This window comes from Lithobates pipiens, unplaced genomic scaffold (genome assembly GCF_037356315.1).
Source record: "Lithobates pipiens isolate NorthernLeopardFrog02 unplaced genomic scaffold, aLitPip1_a1.2 Scaffold_23, whole genome shotgun sequence".
Lineage (NCBI taxonomy): Eukaryota > Metazoa > Chordata > Amphibia > Anura > Ranidae > Lithobates > Lithobates pipiens.
In genome coordinates, this window is record NW_027507785.1 from 9,407,409 (window position 1) to 9,429,994 (window position 22,586).

The following is a 22,586-nucleotide window of genomic DNA, read 5'->3' on the forward strand; positions in this document are numbered from 1 at the left end:
GTGTCTGTCTGTCTCATTTTGGTTGTATATGTCTGTTAAAGTATACTCTAACCACTTGACCTCTGGAAGATTTCCCCCCCCCCCCCCCCCCCCGTTCATGACCAGGCCATTTTTTTGCTTTTTGGCACTGCGTTGCTCTAACTGGCAATTCTGCGGTCATGCAACGCTGTACACAAACCAAATGATTTTTTCCCACAAATAGAGCTTTGCTCAGTGGCATTTGATCTCTACGTTTTCTATAAATGAATAAAGACCTTCTTTACTTTCTGCTATAAAACGCATCCAATAAAAGAATTGTAAAAATCAAATTTCTTCAAAAATTTACAGTAGGTCGATATGTATTCTGCTACATATTTTTGGGGGAAAAAATCCCAATAAGCATATATTGATTGGTTCACAGTTATAGTGTCTACAAACTATGGGATATATACTGGATTTTTTATTTTCAATACTAGTAATGGCTGCGATCAGCGGCTTATAGCGGGACTGCGATATTGCGGCGGATATTCTGACACTAACTGACACTTTGTGGGAACTAGTGACAATAATACAGTGCTCAGTGCTAAAAATATGCAATGTCTCTTTACTAATGACACTGAAAGGGAAGGAGTTAATAGCAGGAGCGATCAAAGGGTTAACTGTGGGCCTAACCAGTGTTTATGTGTGTACTGTGAGCTGTTTTTAGTAAGGGATGTGCTTTGCAAGGAAACAAAATCCAGCACATTCCTGCTGACAGGACAGAGCTCTGCCTTGTTTACATAGGCAGAGCTCTGTTCTCTCTTTCTCCTCACAAATTAGCGGGTGTCAGCGGACATCCATTGGCCGTCATCCGGTGATTGGTGAAGGTATCCCATTGACTCAGTTGACCAGAGAGGGAACACTTTGATACAGTTGACCAGACAGGTGTCACTTTGATGCAGTTGATGCAGCTTCCCAGAGAGGGATCACTTTGGTGCAGTTAGTCAGAGAGGAATCATGTTGACTCAGATGACATGAGAGGGATAGCTTTGATGCAGCTGACCAGAGATGGATCACATTGACTAATGCCGCGTACACACGGGCGGACTGTATGGCCTACTTAGTCCGTCGAAACACATTTCAGCGGACAGTCCGCTCGTGTGTGGGCTTCAGCGGACTTTTTCAGCGTGCAGTCTGGCGTACTAAGTATTTCGGATTTTTCGAAATTCTGTCCGTCATACTTTGGTTTCAGCGGACAATCCGCTCGTCAGTAGGCTAGTTCGACGGACTAAGAATGGCGCATGCTCAGAAAGGATTTACACGGCGGAAGGGTGCATCCATGTGTGGTCAAGTCCCTTCATTTGAGTATGACGGACTGTCCGTTGGATTGTATGACGGACTAAGTAGGCCATACAGTCCGCCCGTGTGTACGCGGCTTAAGTTGGCCAGAGAGGGGTCACTTTGATGCAGTTGACCAGAGAGGCATCACTTTGACTCAGTTGGCCAGAGAGGGATCACTTTGATGCAGTTGACCAGAGAGGGATCACTTTTAAGCATTTAGCCAGAGAGGGATCACTTTGATGCAGTTGACCAGAGAGGGATCACTTTGACTCAGTTGGCCAGAGAGGGATCACTTTGATGCAGTTGACCAGAGAGGGATCACGTTTAAGCATTTAGCCAGAGAGGGATCACTTTGATGCAGGTGACCAGAGAGGGATCACTTTGATGCAGTTGACCAGTGAGGACTCACTTTGATGCAGTTGGCCAGAGAGGGATCACTTTGATGCAGTTGACCAGAGAGGGATCACTTTGATGCAGTTGACCAGAGAGGGATAACTTTGACTTAGTTGCCCAGAGAGGGATCATTTTGATGCAGTTGGCCAGAGAGGGATCACTTTGACTGAGTTGCCCAGAGAGGGATCACTTTGACGCAAGTGACCAGAGAGGGATCACTTTGACGCAAGTGACCAGAGAGGGATCACTTTGATGCAGTTGGCCAGAGAGGGATCACTTTGACTGAGTTGCCCAGAGAGGGATCACTTTGACGCAAGTGACCAGAGAGGGATCACTTTGACGCAAGTGACCAGAGAGGACCCACTTTGATGCAGTTGGCCAACTTGAACACGTGTTGCAATTTATTTGAACCGTTTTTTTATGCAACTGTTTACTAGAAATTTGTAAGGGAGTATAGAGTACATTCAAAATTTCATGAGTTTTAACCTTTCTTTACTCTTTATGAAACTAAAAAATCAGTTGGGGGTATGCATACACAAAGCCTACATGTTTACATACATGTAAGTGGAAATGTACACTCACATACAGTATAAAATAACGCTTACCTGGAAGCGAAAAGAATTAGCTGCCGTAATCCATTATTAGGTCTTTTTTTTTATATTTCACACTGGACAATCTGCACCCTTTATGACCACCTGATGAAGCCAGGAGTCATTTAATTGTCTTTAAATTAGATTTAAACATTTATGGCGGGGAGCTTACTTTTTTTTTTTCTGTGAAGCTAGGTATATGGGTGTCCCCTTACCTTACTGCTGTAATGTAACAGCATATATGAAAATCTTTGTTAAGGAACCACTGTGTCCCCCCCTGGTAAATGTCCCCAGTATGGTCTCTTCGGTGTTGCTGGTCCTGATAGCAGGCAGCGTCCACCTTTAAGATCGCTGGAGCAGGTGAACCTCACAAATAGGTCAAGAGGGATGCTCGATAGTGTAGTAATTTTTGCAAAGTGTTTATTGGTAACAACAGATAAAAACGGGTACTCACATTGAGCAGTAACAAACAGGCAAAACAGAAACAAGCAGCGAGCTCGTCCACATCACTTCCGGTATTCTCGTTTTCCCGCCGCGTGTTCATCACGATCACGCGTATTCCCCTGATGAAGTCACGTGATTGCGACGACCGCGCGTCGGGAAAACGTACCAAAAGTATTGGAACGCCTGCCTTTACACGCACATGAATTTTAATGGCACCCCAGTCTTAGTCCGTAAGGTTCGTTATTAAGTTGGCCCGCCCTTTGCAGCTATAACAGCTTCAACTCTTCTGGGAAGGCCGTCCACAAGGTTTAGGAGTGTGTCTATGGGAATGTTTGACCATTCTTCCAGAAGTCCATTTGTGAAGTCAGGTACTGATGTTGGACAAGAAAGCCTGGCTCCCAGTCTCCACTCTAATTCATCCCAAAGATGTTCTATCAGGTTGAGGTCAGACCTCTGTGCACACCAGTCAAGTTCCTCCACCCCAAACTCGCTCATCCGTGTCTTTATGGAATTTGCTTTGTGCACTGGTGGCCATTCCTAAAACTGTTCCCACAAAGTTGGGAGCATGAAACTGTCCAAAATCCCAAAATGTCTTGGTATGCTGATGCCTTAAGAGTTCCCTTTACTGGAATTAAGGGGCCAAGCCCAACCATAGAAAAGCAACCCCAAACCATGCCCCCCCCCCCCTTCCCTCCACCAAACGATTTGGATCAGTGCACAAATCAAAACACATGATCGTAAAACTCTGGATTGTAAGAAGAGATCGGGATCTTTTCGCGAGTAACCGGCCACTGTGTCGGGAGCGTGCAGGGCGCACGCTCTCGGCACGGCTCTATTGCCACTAATGCATGCAAATACGCAGCCCCTCTGCACCAAAGCCCGGGCACAGAGAGGCCCCATATTTGTGTACAGTCGGCGCCTAGGGGTTAAAGTCACATGATCGGAAAACTCTGGATTATCAGAAGAGATCGGGATCTTTTCGCGAGTCACCGGCCACTGTAGCGGGAGCATGCAGGGCGCACGCTCTCGGCACGGCTCTATTGACACTAATTCATGAAAATATGCAGCCCCTCTGCGCCAAAGCCCGGACGCAGAGAGGCCCCATATTTGTGTATAGTCCGTGCCTAGGGGTTACAGTTACATGATCGGAAAACTCTGGATTATCAGAAGAGATCAGGATCTTTTCGCGAGTCACCGGCCACTGTACCGGGAGCATGCAGGGCGCACGCTCTCGGCACGGCTCTATTGGCACTAATGCATGCAAATACGCAGCCCCTCTGCACCAAAGCCCAGACGCCGAGAGGCCCCATATTTGTGTACAGTCCGTGCCTAGGGGTTACAGTCACATGATCGTAAAACTCTGGATTGTAAGAAGAGATCGGGATCTTTTTTCGCGAGTAACCGGCCAATGTGCCGGGAGCGTGCAGGACGCACGCTCTCGACACGGCTCTATTGCCACTAATGCATGCAAATATGCAGCCCCTCTGCACCAAAGCCCGGGCGCAGAGAGGCCCCATATTTGTGTACAGTCGGCGCCTAGGAGTTAAAGTCACATGATCAGAAAAATCTGGATTATAAGAAGAGATCGGGATCTTTTCTCGAGTCACTGGCCACTGTACTGGGAGCATGCAGGGCGCACACTCTCGGCACGGCTCTATTGACACTAATGCATGTAAATACGCAGCCACTCTGCGCCAAAGCCCGGACGCAGAGAGGCCCCATATTTGTGTACAGTCGACGCCTAGGGGTTAAAGTCACATGATCGGAAAACTCTGGATTATCAGAAGAGATCAGGATCTTTTCGCGAGTCACCGGCCACTGTACCGGGAGCATGCAGGGTGCACGCTCTCGGCACGGCTCTATTGGCACTAATGCATGCAAATACGCAGCCCCTCTGCGCCAAAGCCCGGACGCCGGGAGGCCCCGTATTTGTGTACAGTCTGTGCCTAGGGGTTACAGTCACATGATCAGAAAACTCTGGATTGTAAGAAGAGATTGGGAGCTTTTCGCGGGCCACCGGCCACTGTACCGGGAGCGTGCAGGGCGCACGCTCTCGGCACGGCTCTATTGGCACTAATGCATGCAAATATGCTGCCTCTCTGTGCCAAAGCCCTGACGCCGAGAGGCCCCATATTTGTGTACAGTCGGTGCCTAGGGGTTAAAGTACATTTAAAGGCAAAACTTTTTTTTCAGTGTTGGTTAGAGTGCAGAGGGGTTAGAACACCTGTCAGTTTTTGATTGCTGTCTGTGCCCCTGTTGGGGAGATGTTTATCCTGTTTACGATTATCATTGAAAGTGTAAAAGAATATCTCAAATTTTGGGTTGTCCCCAGAAAAGTAATAGAGGGGAAATTTTCCAATGGGGGCACTAGTTCTGGTGACTTGGGGGGGGGTCCCCAAAGGGATTTATTTATTTAAATTGCAGGGATTTCCACTCACTTCCTATTTGGCTATTGGACAGGAAGTGAAGGTAAATCTCTCCAATGGGACATGTAATGCAAAAAATAAACTGACCCTCTTTTATTCTATCCAACATAAAAATGAAGTTTTGCCTATATTTCTACTTTGAATTATAGTGACTAATACAATTTATATCTCTAGTTAGACCACAGTCTAGAATTCCCATTACATCATTTTTTTTGTGATCTTAAGTTCCCCATCAGATGTGGAGAATAAACTAGGCAGGGGCAGGGTTACATAGTTAGTTAGTAAGGTTGAATAAAGACACCAGTCCATCCTGAGTGAGTGTCTACAATTGTCCCTATCCCTGTACATTGCACACTGACATTGGTCCCTACCCTCAAGGAGCCCACACTCCAAGGTCCTCATTCATATACTAGGGCCAATTTGGGACAGAGGCCAATTGGCCTACCTGCATGTCTTTGGAGTGTGGGAGGAAACTGGAGTACCTGGAGGAAACCCACATGGGCACAGGGAGAGCATGCAAACTCCAGGCAGGTAGTGTTGTGGTTGGGATTCAAACCAGTGACCCTTTTTACTGCTAGGTGAGAGTGCTAACCACTACGCCACTGTGCCACCCTAAAAGGGTTATGAGGTTACGACTTGAATTGTATGACATACAACAAAAACGAACAAGATTTACTAAAGGTTTAGAGATGTTCTTTTTGCCATTTGATGGATATCTTGAATTTGGTTTGATTCCAAAAAATGGAAGAAGGTCTTTTCTTTTGTTTTAGCACAAAAATAACATCATGAAAATATATTATTCTGCTTGGGCAATCACTACGACCTGTTTCTTTATATTTTAGCTTTTAATGTATATTTCATGTTGGGTTATTTCCCTTTTAGTTGGAGGACCTTTCAATGTCTAATCAAACTGCAGTTTTGGATATTACATTAGTTGGATTTCCAGGTCTGGCTGAGGCATTTCATGGCTTGGTATCTACCATGATGTTTTTTGCCTATATCATATCCCTGACTGCCAATGGCACCGTCATAGGTTTGGTCATTTTTAATGAACGCTTACGTCAGCCCATGTACCTGATCATAGCCAACCTTGCCGTCTCCGACCTGCTCTTTGACACCGTGACTTTACCAAAAGCTATTGCCATATATTGGTTTGGAGCTTCCACCATTCCCGTTAAAATGTGCCTATTCCAGATATTTTTGGTTCATTATTTCGGAAGTCTGGATTCATTCCTGTTGATGCTGATGGCCATAGACCGGTATGTGGCCATCTGCCATCCACTGCGATACACCTCCATTATCACCAATAAAATGATCACCATTTCCTGTGGCTTCTGCTGGATCATCTTGTCCTCCTCTATAAACACAGCTGCTACCATTGTGGCCTCACAAGTCACCCTGTGTGGTGCCTACAGGGTAAATAGTTTGTTCTGTGGCCACACGGCCTATGCGGCTGCAGCGTGTATGGATGTATCCAGCTCAAGAAATGTGTCTTTTGTCAACTCTATGATTGTTCTCTTATTACCGCTTGGGCTGATATTGGTGTCATACATCAAAATTATAGCGGTAATCTCAATAACATGCACTGAGAACCTCCAGAAAGCGTTTTACACCTGTATGACCCATTTGCTGGTCATCGCTTTGTATTACACCCCTCGACTTTTTGTCTACATTCTAAGCGTTCTCCCCTTTGTCGCAATGAGATCCGATGTGAACACTGTTCTCCTTTTCCTGTACTCGTTTGTACCGCACATGGCCAACCCGATCATATATTTCCTCCGAACCAAAGAAATCAAACAGACCTTGAGACGTGTTCTTCACCGAAGCAAATTCAACGTGAGAAGGCTGTTTTGAGACCGTCAACTGTCAACAACACCATATTTTATGACCGGGGGTTCATGTTGGAAGGATGATAATGTATTGGACGGGAAACCTGAAAGTGAACCAGAAGTAAAAGTCCTCCAGATTACTTTGTTTCCACAGCCATCTGGTAGAAGTTCCTTTTTATTTTTGGTTTTCTTGAGACACGTTCTTCACTGAAGGAAATTCAACATGAGAAGGTTGTTTTGAGACTGTCAACTGTCAACAACGCCATATTTTAACACTGGGGGTTCATATTGAAAGGATGATGATGTAATGGACAGGAAACCTGAAAGTGAACCAGAAGTAAAAGTCCTCCAGATGACTTTATTTCCACAACCATCTGGTAGAAGTTCCTTTTTCTTTTTGGTTTTCTTAAGACACATTCTTCACTGAAGCAAATTCAACGTGAGAAGGCTGTTTTGAGACTGTCAACTGTCAACAACACCATATTTTAAGACTGGGGGTTCATATTGGAAGGATGATGATGTAATGGATGGGAAACCTGAAAGTGAACCAGAAGTAAAGGTCCTCCAGATTACTTTGTTTCCACAGCCATCTGGTAGAAGTTCCTTTTTCTTTTTGGTTTTCTTGAGACACGTTCTTCACTGAAGGAAATTCAACATGAGAAGGCTGTTTTGAGACTGTCAACTGTCAACAACGCCATATTTTAAGACTGGGGGTTCATATTGAAAGGATGATGATGTAATGGACAGGAAACCTGAAAGTGAACCAGAAGTAAAAGTCCTCCAGATGACTTTATTTCCACAACCATCTGGTAGAAGTTCCTTTTTCTTTTTGGTTTTCTTAAGACACGTTCTTCACTGAAGCAAATTCAACGTGAGAAGGCTGTTTTGAGACTGTCAACTGTCAACAACACCATATTTTAAGACTGGGGGTTCATATTGGAAGGATGATGATGTAATGGACAGGAAACCTGAAAGTGAACCAGAAGTAAAGGTCCTCCAGATGACTTTATTTCCACAACCATCTGGTAGAAGTTCCTTTTCTTTTTGGTTTTCTTGAGACACGTTCTTCACTGAAGAAAATTCAACGTGAGTAGGCTGTTTTGAGACTGTCAACTGTCAACAACGCCATACTTTAAGACTGGGAGTTCATATTGGAAGGATGATGATGTAATGGACGGGAAACCTGAAAGTGAACCAGAAGTAAAGGTCCTCCAGATGACTTTATTTCCACTACCATCTGGTAGAAGTTCCTTTTCTTTTTGGTTTTCTTGAGACACGTTCTTCACTGAAGAAAATTCAACGTGAGAAGGCTGTTTTGAGACTGTCAACTGTCAACAACGCCATATTTTAAGACTGGGGGTTCATATTGGAAGGATGATGATGTAATGGACGGGAAACCTGAAAGTGAACCAGAAGTAAAAGTCCTCCAGATGACTTTATTTCCACAACCATCTGGTAGAAGTTCCTTTTTCTTTTTTGTTTTCTCCAGTTTCAGAACATTCTGTTATATAAGAAAGATATATATACCAAGGCCACCTAAATAGACAATTTGTCAAAATGTATAATATTGACTTAAAGGAGACTATTTACAAAATAAACATTTTTAGCTTCATTTGCTTTTTCCAGTTTTCCTACTTTTCCCAACTTTATTTAAAGTGGTTCTAAAGGCTGAAGGTTTTTTACCTTCATGCATTCTATCCTCCCCTGACCCCACCCTTAATCCTTACCTGAGCTCCCTCCGATCCAACAATGTTCATGATAGCCTTGGCTGGATGGGGACTCTCCCTCCTTATTGCCTGAGACAGCAGCGGGAGCCCATTGGCTCCCACTACTGTCAATCATGGCAAGTAAGCCAATGAGGAGAGAGAGAGGACGGGGCCCAGCCACAGCTCTATGTGTCTTATGGATGCATAGAGCAGGGATTTAGGAGCGAGCACGCAGTGGTGCCCCCAGGGCAAGCAGCTTTCTCTGGGGGCACTGCTCGAGGGGGAGGAGCCAGGAGCACCGGCGTGGGATCCGAAAAGAAGAGGGCCGGGGTTACTGTGTGCAAGACCACTGAACAGAGCAGGTAAGTATGACATGTTTGTTATTTTAGAAAAAAACAAAAACAAAGCTATGGTATTACTTTTCAAAAAGTAGGCGGTTCCCCAGGTTTAAAATTTGTATAAAATATTTGTATAATATACAGTATATTTAAACGATATCCTTGAAGTGAATGTAAATATACAATGGGCATTGTGTAAAAAAAAAATAAAAAAAATAAAAACCAGATCCCTTGAGTCTGATATTGAATTTAAGGAGGAGCCTCATGCAACATGGGTGGCCAGCAAAGAGGGGGGGGGGGCATGATACCAAGCAACATGCCCTCAACATGAGGGGGATCTTGCCAGGAGAGACCCCTTAGCAAAGCACCTTGTCCATTTGTTAAAGAGGACAGGGGCCTTTCCTTGGCTGCTTCAATGGGAGTAAGGGGTAAGCCCTTGTACACACGGTCGGACCAACTTTTCCAACTTGCCGGTAAAATTTTCCGACAAAATGCTCCGATCGGACATACTCCGATCATGTGTAGCCTTCTCCGACGGACAAAGTGCCACGCATGCTCAGATCAAATTCCTAGACCAAAGCTATTGGCTACTAGCCTGAACGTAGTCCCGTCGTAATGAAATAACGTCATCACGTTCTGTACAATCAGATTTTCCGACAACTTTGTCCGACCGTGTGTATGCAACATCACTTCCGGACCTCTTCCGGAATTAATCCGTCGGAATAATCCGATGGATTTGGTTGTCGGAATCTCCGATCGTGTGTACAAGGGCTAAGAGCTAAGAGCTATGTCTGTTTAGAATCATCGAGTGACATCTTTGGGTCCCCACTGTTAAAATAAACAAAGAGGTGGGGATCCCTCAATGGTGTCATTGACCAAATATGGACATGTCCATATTTAGTCTATGATGTCACCAGGTGACATCATAGACTAAATATGGACCCTTTGTTTTCTTTAGGAAATGTCATTCCCTGTGACGGAAGGAGAATCAGCGTTACAATAGTTAATGTTCATTTGCTATTGTTACACAACTGGGTGGGTGTAACTGCGCCCTGAGCCTACCCTTTTTTGAATCCTATTAGAGCCTCTGGCTCTAATCACGTGCTTCATAAAAAAAATTAGCACTAACCCCCGAAGGAGCTGCTGGTTTGATTGGGCTTACCGTTACCTTCTTCACCTTGATTTGTGTCTAGGGGTTTCCTATGGTAGACAGCCCAGAAACTTTAGAGACTGAGGACAGATCCGCTTAAAGGGATTTTTATTTGCAAAAAAAACGTAGTTAACGAACAGTCTCTTAGTATAGGATCAGAGGGTTAGGAGGAAAGTTCAGGTACTCTTAGTGTCAAAGTCAATAATAAAAAAATTGCTTACTTCGACTAAAAGCAGAGAATAGCCATTCACAGCTGGATGTTCACTCAGGTTGGATAGTCCCACTCTCACAAGGTCTAGCAGGCAACAAGGTGCTTAAATCAGGAACAAGTCTCTGCCACAGACGTTGTTGTAGAACATGCAGGAAACTAGAACTTGTAAAACACTCGTGTAATACCTGGATCTTTCAGCTGGTTTGGAGATACCCACGAGATTGGATTCACTCAGGTCCCTCAGCCTCACCAGGCTCTTGCTAAGAAGCCAACCCTTGCATGGCCTTCTTCTGAAGAGTCCTCCCCTGGATAGCTATGAAGTTGCTGGGTCTCTCCACAACCGGAGACGGCACCGGACCACCTCGGAATCCATTCTTTAGTTTCCTTGCCTCGGGCTAGCCAGCCCCGAGACACAAAGTCGGGTGGATCCGCACCCCAGGCCATAGCCTTCCTGGGGGCTGGTTAGGAGGATCAGGACCCTGGAGTCAGAATATACTTCTGGACCGGAACCCCGAACCATGTGACATCCGCATCTTAAGTACCCTCTCCCAGAAACCACAGCAAGAGTGACACTCCTACTGGGCTGGCTCAGAGAGAGAGTAACCTTAAAGCAACCAACCAGACTGGTTCCATGCCTGCCAGAAGAGACAGTGCCCCCGATGGCCAGGCTGAACACCCTATAGTCCAGTCAGACTGATGCTGAGGTCAAAATTTGGAATAATTATACCCAAACCAAACTGCAGTTCATGTGTAACCTTAAATTTCAAAAACATAGAGCATGCTCTTCAGGAGCCGGCACTACAAAAACAAAACAAACAAAACATTGGAATCCATGCGTCCCCCAATACTTACCTGAGCCTGATCACAGTCCAGCTCTGTGCCTGAAAGCAGTGTCTCTCTCTGCTCTCTCCCTCCACATTGACTCAGAAACAGTAGCAGGAGCCATTGGCTCCAGCTGCTGTCAATCACAGCCAGTGGGGAGGAAGCAGGGGGACGGTGCTGAGCTGCACTCTGTAGTATATCAATGGATGTATAGAACTGGCTTGTAAGCGAATATGCATGAGTGCCAAGCCAATTGCTATGGGGGGCACTCAGCAGGGGGAGGAGCCAGGGGCGCTGGTGGGGGAGCCAAGAAGAAGAGGATTAGGGCTGCTCAGTGCAAACCCATTACAGAGAGCAGGTAAGTATGACATGTTTGTTATTTTTAGAAATAAAAAATTTCATTTAGTATAATTTTAAAAAAAAAGTCTCTAATGTAAATATAAAAATAATGGGACAAACCTGACGTGTACTTTTTCTATGGGAAACATGCCTGCAACTACTTTAATGGCCTTGTCTCAGCCAGATGGATTAGAATAAAGTGCAGAGATTCATTGTTGAATCCCAGCTCCAAGGCCTATGTGTTCTAACGTAGCCTTTAAAAAAATCCAATCTACTCTGTCAAATGCTTTTTCAGCATCTGATAAAATCACTAAGGGTGTAAGATGCACATGAGAGTAGTGTGTAGCACTCATTGTGTATTATCCCTACCCTCTCTTTACCTGTCTGAGGTAAAACCTGAATGCTGAGCTATATACCCTGACCTGTGAGGCTGAGCTATACAGAGGCAGCTCTCTAATTAGGAAAATTAGGCGGTCGCCTAGGGCCCCCACGCTCACAGGGGCCTCGCGGCTGCCTAGTTTGCCTAATTAAAGAGCTGTGTTGATGGAGGATCCCTCCGCCATCAGAACAGTGCTGAGTCCGCTCACCGATACATGGAGAGATAGCGGGTTGTTTACCTAGTGATCAGAGCTCACTGATATCTCCGGATCACAGCCAGGGAGAGCCGCTTAGAGCTAGCGCTGACACATCCCCCCCTCACAAGCAGGAGAGGAGCGGGAGCTGCTAATGCTGATGCTCCTCCTCCTTCCGCCCACTTCTCCTGTCTGCCCCGCTGACCCATCGGGGGATGAAGACAGTGTCGGACCAAGTCCCGAACTTCCGGCACTGCGCTCCACTTAATGAGGATTAGCTGTGCCATCGACTACTGGTTCCACCGCTCGGCGCCTCTCTCCCCGCCCACCTTGGTGTTTCATCTGCTGCTGTATACACCTCTCAGCTCCTCCCTCCAACTTTGGCTCTCACACCTTGCTAGCAGCGGTACCCGATTCCTGCCGGTAAGAAAATATAAATGGAGATCCTAAAGAGGGCAGGTGGTGCTGCTATAGGGGGTCTCTATGATCTCTGGGGGTCTCTAGGAGGCTTGCCCACTTATCCTACCTCCCTCTGTGCTGTGCCCTACTGCTCCCTCCTTTAATTTACTCTCTTGTCCTGTGCCCACTTACCCCCCGTATTGTACCCTCCTGCCCTTGTACTGTGCCCACTCACCCCCCGTATTGTACCCTCCGGCACTGTGCCCACTTACCCTCCCCCTGTACTGTGCCTACTTTCCCTGCCCCTGTGCTGTGCCCTCCTGCTCCCCCTGTACTGTACCCTCCTGCCCCTATACTGTGCCCACTTACCCTCCCCAGTGCTGAGCCTTCCTGCTCCCCCTGTACTGTACCCTCCTGCCCCCATACTGTGCCCACTCACCCCCGTTCTGTGCTTTCCTGACCCCTGTACTGTGCCCACTTACCCTCCCCCTGTGCTGTGCCCTCCTGCCCCCTTTACTGTGCCTTCCTGCTCCCCCTGTACTGTACCCTCCTGCCCCCTGTACTGTGCCAACTTACCCTCCCCCTGTGCTGTGTCCTCCTACCCCCTGTACTGTGCCCACTTACACTCCCCCCTGTGCTGTGCCTTCCTGCTCCACCTGTACTGTACCCTCCCGCCCCCTGTACTGTGCCCACTTACCCTCCCCCTGTGCTGTGCCCTCCTGCCCCCTGTACTGTGCCCACTTACCCTCCCCCTGTGCTTTACCCTCCTTCCCCCTGTACTGTGCCCACTTTACATTCCTCCCTGTGCTGTGCCCTCCTGCTCCCCCTGTACTGTACCCTCCTGCAACCTGTACTGTGCCCACTTACCCTCCACTGTACTGTGCCCACTTACCCTCCACCCTGTGCCCTCCTTCTCCCTCCTTTATTATACCCTCCTGCCCCCTGTACTGTGTTCACTTACCCTTCCCCTATGCTGTGTCCTCCTACTCCCCCCTGTACTGTGTCCAATTACCCTCCTCATACAGTTCATTTTTATCACTTGTCGGAAAATCCGATCGTGTGTGGGCTCCATCTGACTTTTTCCGTCAGAATTTCCGACACACAAAGTTTGAGAGCTGGATCTAAAATTTTCCGACAACAAAATCCAATCGTTTAAATTCCGATCGTGTGTAGACAATTCTAATAATTATTTTTTTAGGGGCAAATCCTGTGGCCAACCAAGGGCCACAGAATCCCTGAATGTCCAGGTTTCCAGAGATCAGAGGAATGCACTGAATAAAAGCCTAGGAGACAGAGGTCCTAACACCATTTTATCCCCAGGTCACAGTAATGAGGATCCTGAAGTCCCTGCCAGGGGATCTTGGTCGTTAGATAATAACTATTCTCCTATTTTTCAGTGGTTACTTCATTCCTCTCGCAAAGCGACCAAACGTCAAGAAAGATGGTAATTCCAGAGGAAGACTGAATCCCAACGGCATTATTGATGTCAAGAGGTCTAAAGGTTTTTCTGTGATGGTAAAAGAGAGAGGTCAGATCTCCATTCCTCGCATGTAAAAGGTTAATAGTCACGTTGATTTTTCCGAGTAAGCCCAGGATACCAGCCTGGCACTGAGAGTAAAACCAAGGGTTGTGTTAATGAAAAATGTGTCATCGGTGGTCATTCTACAAGGACAAACCATCTAGATAACCAGGACCAAAGGTGCCCCAAGTGATCCATTCCCCACCGACAAACAGATGCCAATTCTTGGATGTGTCACATCGACTGGAAACCAGTTTTTCTCCCGGAGGAACCACATCTACCTGCAGGCGTCCCAACACCAAAGACCAAGAGTTGATAAAACAGGAGCTTACAGAGAAAATCACTCAGATGGAGGATGCCCTGGTACCAGCCTGGCACTGAGAGTAAAACCAAAGGTTGTGTTAATGAAAAATGTGTAATTTCTCATGGAGTTCATTTTACCTTATAGGGACTAAAGATCTAAAGACATCAAGAGAAGGAACCGTGTGGAAGATCCAGGGATACCACTGATGGTCAGTCTACAAGGACAAACCATCTAGATAACCAGGACCAAAGGTGCCCCAAGTGATCCATTCCCCACCGACAAACAGATGCCAATTCTTGGATGTGTCACATCGACTGGAAACCAGTTTTTCTCCCGGAGGAACCACATCTACCTGCAGGTGTCCCAACACCAAAGACCAAGAGTTGATAAAACAGGAGCTTACAGAGAAAATCACTCAGATGGAGGATGCCCTGGTACCAGCCTGGCACTGAGAGTAAAACCAAAGGTTGTGTTAATGAAAAATGTGTAATTTCTCATGGAGTTCATTTTACCTTATAGGGACTAAAGATCTAAAGACATCCAGAGAAGGAACCGTGTGGAAGATCCAGGGATACCATCGGTGGTCATTCTACAAGGACAAACCATCTAGATAACCAGGACCAAAGGTGCCCCAAGTGATCCATTCCCCACCGACAAACAGATGCCAATTCTTGGATGTGTCACATCGACTGGAAACCAGTTTTTCTCCCGGAGGAACCACATCTACCTGCAGGCGTCCCAACACCAAAGACCAAGAGTTGATAAAACAGGAGCTTACAGAGAAAATCACTCAGATGGAGGATGCCCTGGTACCAGCCTGGCACTGAGAGTAAAACCAAAGGTTGTGTTAATGAAAAATGTGTAATTTCTCATGGAGTTCATTTTACCTTATAGGGACTAAAGATCTAAAGACATCCAGAGAAGGAACCGTGTGGAAGATCCAGGGATACCACTGATGGTCAGTCTACAAGGACAAACCATCTAGATAACCAGGACCAAAGGTGCCCCAAGTGATCCATTCCCCACCGACAAACAGATGCCAATTCTTGGATGTGTCACATCGACTGGAAACCAGTTTTTCTCCTGGAGAAACCACATCTACCGCTAGGTGTCCCAACACCAAAGACCAAGAGTTGATAAAACAGGAGCTTACAGAGAAAATCACTCAGATGGAGGATGCCCTGGTACCAGCCGGCTGGATTTGTGAGGAGTTATCACACCCCAACTTATAGAGGCTCTGATTCTGTAATTCCCCCACATAATTACATTGTATTGAAGAATTACAAGGGGGGTTATATGTCAGAGCATTGCTGAATAATTATAAATATGACCCACGATTCCTGGATTTAATACTGATACTGGTCTAATTTTTAGATTTAAAAATTGAAATATTTGTAAATTCTTAAATTCAAATATTCGAAAATTCAGGAATTCAATTATTCGGAAATTCGGAAATTCTAATATTTGTAAATTTGTAAATTTAAATATTTGGAATTTCAAATATTCAAATATTCGGAAATTAGGAAATTCAAATATTCGGAAATTCAGAATTCCAGATATTCAAATAATCAAACATTCATAAATTCGTAAATTCAAGTATTCGAAAATTCATAAATACGGAAATTCAAATATTCGGAAATTCAAATATTCAGAAATTTGTAAATTCAAATATTCGGAAATTCATAAATACGGAAATTCAAATATTCGGAAATTCAAATATTCGGAAATTTGTAAATTCAAATATTCCAAAATTCATAAATACGGAAATTCAAATATTCATAAATTCAAATATTCGGAAATTCTAATATTTGTAAATTTGTAAATTCAAATATTCAGAAATTCGGATATTCAAATATTTTGAAATTCGGATATTCAAATATTTTGAAATTCGGATATTCAAATAATCAAATATTTGTAAATTCCTAAATCCAAATATTCGTAAATTTTCGAACGTACAAATTTAGGAATATTTGAATTTACGAATTTATGAATACTTGCGAGTTATTAGCCGCTTAAAGACCGCCCACCACATATACAGTATCTCACAGAAAGTAAGTACACCCCTCACATTTTTGTAAATATTTTATTCTATCTTTTCATGTGACAACACTGAAGAAATGACACTTGTTTACAATGTAAAGTAGTGAGTGTACAGCTTGTATAACAGTGTAAATTTCCTGTCCCCTCCAAATAACTCAACACACAGCCATTAATGTCTAAACCGCTGTGAGTACAGCCCTAAGTGAAAATGTCCAAATTGGACCCAATTAGCCATTTTTCCCTTCCCGGTGTCATGTGACTCGTTAGTCTTACAAGGTCTCAGGTGTGAATGGGGAGCAGGTGTGTTAAATTTGGTGTTATCACTCTCACTCTCTCATACTGGTCACTTGAAGTTCAACATGGCACCTCATGGCAAAAGAACTTTCATGAAGATCTGAAAAAAGAATTGTTGCTCTACATAAAGATGGCAAACCTTGACACCCCAGATGTTTTGGAACTACATTTCCCATGATGATCAACTAGACAGCAGAGTGCATGAGCATCATTGGAAATGTAGTTCCAAAACATCTGGGGCGCCAAGGTTCACCATCACCTCCTAGGCTATAAGAAGATTGCCAAGACCCTGAAACTGAGCTTCAGCATGGTGGCCAAGACCATACAGCGGTTTAGCGGGACAGGTTGCAATTGTCGCACGACCGCGCAATTGTCAGTCAAAGTAACGCAGTGCCGTATAGTGCCACACAGAGACATTCCGTTTTTTTCTCAATTTGCTGGGGGTCTGTAAACGAACCTGCTTACAGAACTGGGGATAGAAACAAGGGTTTATGATTTACGCATCCACATGGGATGATAAACAAACTGACCGATCCTTACATTCATGTGGAATGAGAAGACGCTATATACGCTCAGGTAGACTTATGGATGCAAATGACGAGCAAGGCTGGTTATACAGTAATCAACTGTAGCAAAGTCTCTGGCCTTTTCCAGTCTAATGAGGACCTCCAAGGCCAAAGATAGCTGACATCCTTCAATATGTAGTGGGTTGTGAGGCAAATTGGGTGCAAAGATGGTGAAAGTCATTGATTGCCAGACACTTCTTGGATGTAAAAGAGGTTTTATTTCTTTCAACTGACCTTTTTGTATTTTTGGGGGAAAGAGGGTTAGGGCCAGGACACTCTTAAAGCGGAGTCCCACCCAAAAATGGAACTTTTGCTTTTCGGACACGGTGTCACATTTGGCACCTTTCAGGGGCGAGCAGATACCCACTTCCGGGCATAGATCACTGCAGTATCCGCGGCAATCTATGCCATTTCTGCCCCCCCCCCTGCTGTCTTCTGGGAGACACACAGGTCCCAGAAGACAGCAGGGACCAGTGAGATCGTGCATGCGCAGTAAGGAACCAGGCTGTGAAGCCACAAGGTTCCCTTACCACAGATGCCAGCGCCTCCACCCGGGAGCCCAAGGACAGATCGGCTTCGGGTGAGGACGCGTAAGTGTCCTAATATTAAAAGTCAGCAGCTGCAGTATTTGTAGCTGCTGACTTTTATTTTATTTATTTTTTGGCGGAGCTCCACATTAAGTTGTTATGGATTCAATTGGCAGACTCTGAGTCTTCTATAGGAAGACAGCCGTGCAGGGAAAGGCCCCAGCAAGGCGCCACTTCTGCACGTGCAGGACAGTTCCTATCACAAATCGTTACAGTTTTTTCAGCTCCACTACAACTGCCTTTTGTAGTCCTTCAGTACTGAGTTCCCGGTCTCTCACTAGACCCACTGATTCACTGACTCTGAATCCCTTGAGCTCCTCCAAAGTTGGCGGTGGTATCTTCCTCAAGCATCACCCCCGCTTCCCTGCTGGGTCCCTAGCTTGACACTCCAGATACTCCTCAAGCTTCACCCCTGCTGACCAGCTTGACTCACAAGGTTGCTCTGCAAGCGTCACCTCTAGGGATGAGCTTCGTGTTCGAGTCGAACATACGTTCGACTCGAACATTGGCTGTTCGTCCGTTCGGCGAAGTCCGAACATTTTGGTCCGTTCGCGCCAAATTCGTGTGGCGCTCACGGCCCACAATGCACTGCGATGGCGCAGTGCATTGCTTTCTCATGATTGGCCAGGCATGCACTGTGAACCCGCATGCTTGGCCAATCGCAGCGCCAGCAGTGAGGAGAGCCATGATTGGCCACAGGCAGGATGCCTGTGGCCAATCATAGCTCAGGCTGTGTAGTGCACGCCCCACACTATATAAGGCCGCCAGCGCGGCGGCCTTGTGTAGTGTGTTGGCGTCTGAAGCAGTGGGTGTTCTGTGTACCTTCAACACAGTACACACCGATCGTTTTCGGCCGATTTTCGATCTTGCTGTTGTGTAGTGGTTATTGTCTGCGTGCCCTGACCGCAGTATACACCGCTATATTCACCTCACCTATATAGTGATCTATCTTTTATAATAGAGCTTGCAGTCAGTAGTGTTAGGAGATAGTGTGTGCTGTCTGCGTGCTCTGTACCCAGTACATACCGCTATAATCCACCTACATAGCTGTTCTCTATTTGAGCCCACTTGCCATCTGCAGGAGTTATTGGAAGTTGTGTGTGCCTCCAGCACAGCACAGTATACATCTGTATATACCCCTTTATCTCTGGTGTTCTATAATAAAGGCATCTGCAGGAGTTAGTGGGTGTTGTGTGCCTCTAGCACAATATACACTACCCAACTGCTTTTTTACCCAACTCCCTTGAGGCCATTACCATGTCTGGAAGGCCAGCAAGGAGAGGCAGACAGGCGCGAGCCGATAAAAGAGGGCAAGCAGGCTCTGTGTCTAGAGACAACAGACGCTTGTCCTTCTTTTCGGCAGCTGGACATGTTGAGCCGCAACATGCCAATGACTTGGTAGAGTGGATGACCAAGCCCTCTTCATCCTCCTCATCCTCTCTCACCCAGTCTCAGGGTACTAGCAAAGCAGCTGCCAACGTATCGTCTTCCCTCCTCTCAATGTCATCATCAGTGACTCCTTCCCTAGACCCACCACGTCCTCCTGAGGAGTCTCCTGAACTCTTTGAGCACAGTGTTGGGTACATGCTCCAGGAGGATGCCCAGTGTTTTGTGGGCTCTGATGATGACACTCAGCTAGAGGAAGGCAGTAGCGTGAGCGCAGATAGAGGGGATGCTCAAGAAGGACAGCAATCTGGCAGTCATGTTCCACAAGCTGCAGAATACTGCCAGGTTTGCTACAGCGATGAAGAGGGAGGGGATGATGAGGGCACTGACTCCACGTGGGTGCCTGGAAGGAGAGAGGAGGAGGAGGAGGAGGAGGCACATGTCCAACGAGGCAGGATGCCCTCCGGGGGCCAGCTTAGGGGCAGCACACCGACTGAATCACACGCAGAGCTCCGCCTGTGCAGAGCGCTGCCTCTGCGCGTTATTCTAAAAGTTCTTTGGTGTGGGCCTTTTTTGAGATGAGTGCATCAGATCGCACCGCTGCTATTTGCAACATATGTCTCAAGCGTATCTCACGTGGCCAAAACATCAGCCGCTTGGGCACCACATGCTTGACCAGACATATGTTGACCTGCCATGCAGCTCGTTGGCAAGCGTACCTCAAAGACCCACACCAAAGAACAAAGCGGACCTCTCCTTGCTCCGCATCAGCTGGCATCTCCAACCCCACTAGACCTTCAGTCCTCTCTGAAACCTGCTCTGAGAGGAATGAAGGTGTAGAATTAGGTGTGTCACAGCCAAGTGCTTCAGGGAACTCTGCTAGCGGTACACCCACGTCCGATTATAGCAGGCAAATGTCCCTGCCCCAGCTGCTGGACCGGCGAAAGAAGTTCACTTCCAGCCATCCACATGCCCAGCGGTTGAATGCTAGCTTGGCTAAATTGCTAGCACTTCAACTGCTGCCTTTTCAGTTGGTAGACTCGGCCCCCTTCCGTGAGTTTGTACAATGTGCGGTTCCTCAGTGGCAGGTCCCCAAACGCCACTTTTTCTCACGGAAGGCGATTCCGGCTCTCTACCGGCATGTGGAAGGCAATGTCCTTGCCTCGCTGGACAGGGCGGTCAGCGGTAAGGTGCATATTACCGCTGACTCATGGTCCAGCAGGCATGGACAGGGACGTTACCTGTCTTTCACGGCCCATTGGGTCACTCTTCTGGCAGCTGGGAAGGATGCAGGACAAGGTGCAGTAGTGTTGGAGGTTGTTCTGCCACCACGCCTCCAAAATGCTACTATTGGTTGTGACACACCTCTCTCCTCCACCCCCTCCTCTTCTTCTTCCTCCATAGCCTCTTCCAGTGCTCTGTCCTCAGAACCAGCGGTGCTCCGTAGGCGTTCCAGGGGCTACGCAAGTACGCAGGCAAAACGATGCCATGCCGTGCTTGCGCTGGTTTGTTTGGGGGACAGGAGCCACACTGGGGCGGATGTTTTGTCAGCTCTGCAGGGGCAGGCCGAGAGGTGGATGACGCCACGCCAGCTTAAGCCAGGAATGGTGGTTTGCGACAATGGCACCAACCTCCTCTCCGCCCTCCGACAGGGACAACTGACCCATGTGCCCTGTGTAGCTCACGTCCTTAACCTGGTGGTGCAGCGGTTCTTGGCCAGGTACCCCGGCTTACAGGATGTCCTGAAGCAGGCCAGGAAAGTCTGTGTGCATTTCCGCCGATCATTTAATGCCTGTGCTCGGCTTGCTGAGCTCCAAAAGGAGTTGAACCTACCCAAGAACCGCCTTATATGTGACATGCCCACCAGATGGAACTCAACATTGGCCATGCTGCAGCGGCTGCACACGCAGCAGAGGGCCATCAATGAGTACCTGTGCGACTACGGCACCAGGACAGGGTCAGGGGAGCTTGGTTTTTTCTCACCACGCCAGTGGGGCATGATCAGGGATGCATGCACTGTCCTGTCACCGTTTGAGGAGGCCACAAGGATGGTGAGCAGTGACAGTGCATGCATCAGTGACACTGTACCTCTTGTCCACCTCTTGGAGCATACGCTGCGTGGAATAATGGACAGGGCACTTGAGGCAGAACAGAGGCAGGAAGAGGAGGACTTCCTTGCCTCTCAAGGCCCCCTTTATCCAGACAGTGTTCCTGCTGTGCCACCCATCACACAGGAAGAGGATGAGGAGGAGGAAGAGGAGGAGGAGGATGATTGTGTCAGCATGGAGGTGGAGGCTGGCACTCAGCAGCAGCATCAGCAGTCATGTAGGGATGATTTACAGTCCCAAGAAACACGTGGACTTGTACATGGCTGGGAGGAGGTAGCTGCAGATCATGTTGTCCTTAGTGACCCAGAGGACTCCGGACCGAATGCCTCAGCTAACCTACGCTGCATGGCCTCCCTGATCCTGCAAAGCCTGCGGAAGGATCCTCATATTCTTTGGATCAAGGAGAGGGACCGTTACTGGCTGGCCACTCTCCTTGATCCACGGTACAAGGGTAAGGTTGCCGACCTTATCTTGCCATCGCAGAGGGAGCAGAGGATGAGACATCTCCGTGAGGCCTTGCAGAAAGGTCTATGCAAAGCGTTCCCAGAGACTGGGAGGTTACAAACTCCTGTTCCTGGACATCGTGTTACTGAGGCATCGGTCAGAAGGAGCGGTGGAGAAGGTGGCCGTCTGACTGATGCTTTCAGACAATTTTTTAGTCCGCAGCCCCAAGGTATGATCGGTTCCAGCACCCATCGCCAGCGTCTGATTTACATGGTGCAGGAATACCTAGGGGCAAGGTCAGACTTGGACACCTTTCCCACCGAAAATCCTCTGGCTTACTGGGTCTTGAGGATGGATCACTGGCCAGAGCTTGCACAGTATGCAATTGAGCTACTGGCCTGTCCTGCATCCAGCGTTCTTTCGGAACGCACCTTCAGTGCTGCTGGTGGCTTTGTTACCGATCACAGGGTGCGCCTCGCCACCGAATCAGTTGATCGACTGACCTTCATCAAGATGAATCAGTCTTGGATCACCCACAGCTACCAAGCACCTGAAGCTGATGTAACAGAATAATTTTTTTTGAAATATCACATCCCTTCAAGACTGCCTATGCTGATGCTGAGTGACTGTCCTGTTATGTTGATTGTCTATCCTCTTCCTCCTCCGCTGATATGTTGGAAGAACATTTTTGGTTCTGGGTGATGCCATCAGCCCAATTTTTCTGCCCCTGTTTAACAGGGGCGTTTAAGTACAATTTTTGATGCAATGCTTTGCAGCAGGGCTAATTCCTGCAATAAAACTAGAGTATATGGCAGAGGTT

At 46.9% G+C, this 22,586-nt stretch overlaps 1 protein-coding gene across 1 annotated transcript; it reads left to right on the forward strand.

The window, feature by feature from the left end:
- The first annotated feature begins 6,040 nt into the window (after positions 1-6,040).
- On the forward strand, positions 6,041-7,212 carry LOC143926829 (olfactory receptor 2A12-like). Its single transcript, XM_077450868.1, has one exon. The coding sequence runs from the start codon at positions 6,050-6,052 to the stop codon at positions 7,004-7,006; it is 957 nt and encodes a 318-aa protein (XP_077306994.1). The 5' UTR covers positions 6,041-6,049; the 3' UTR covers positions 7,007-7,212.
- The last annotated feature ends 15,374 nt before the right edge of the window (positions 7,213-22,586 follow it).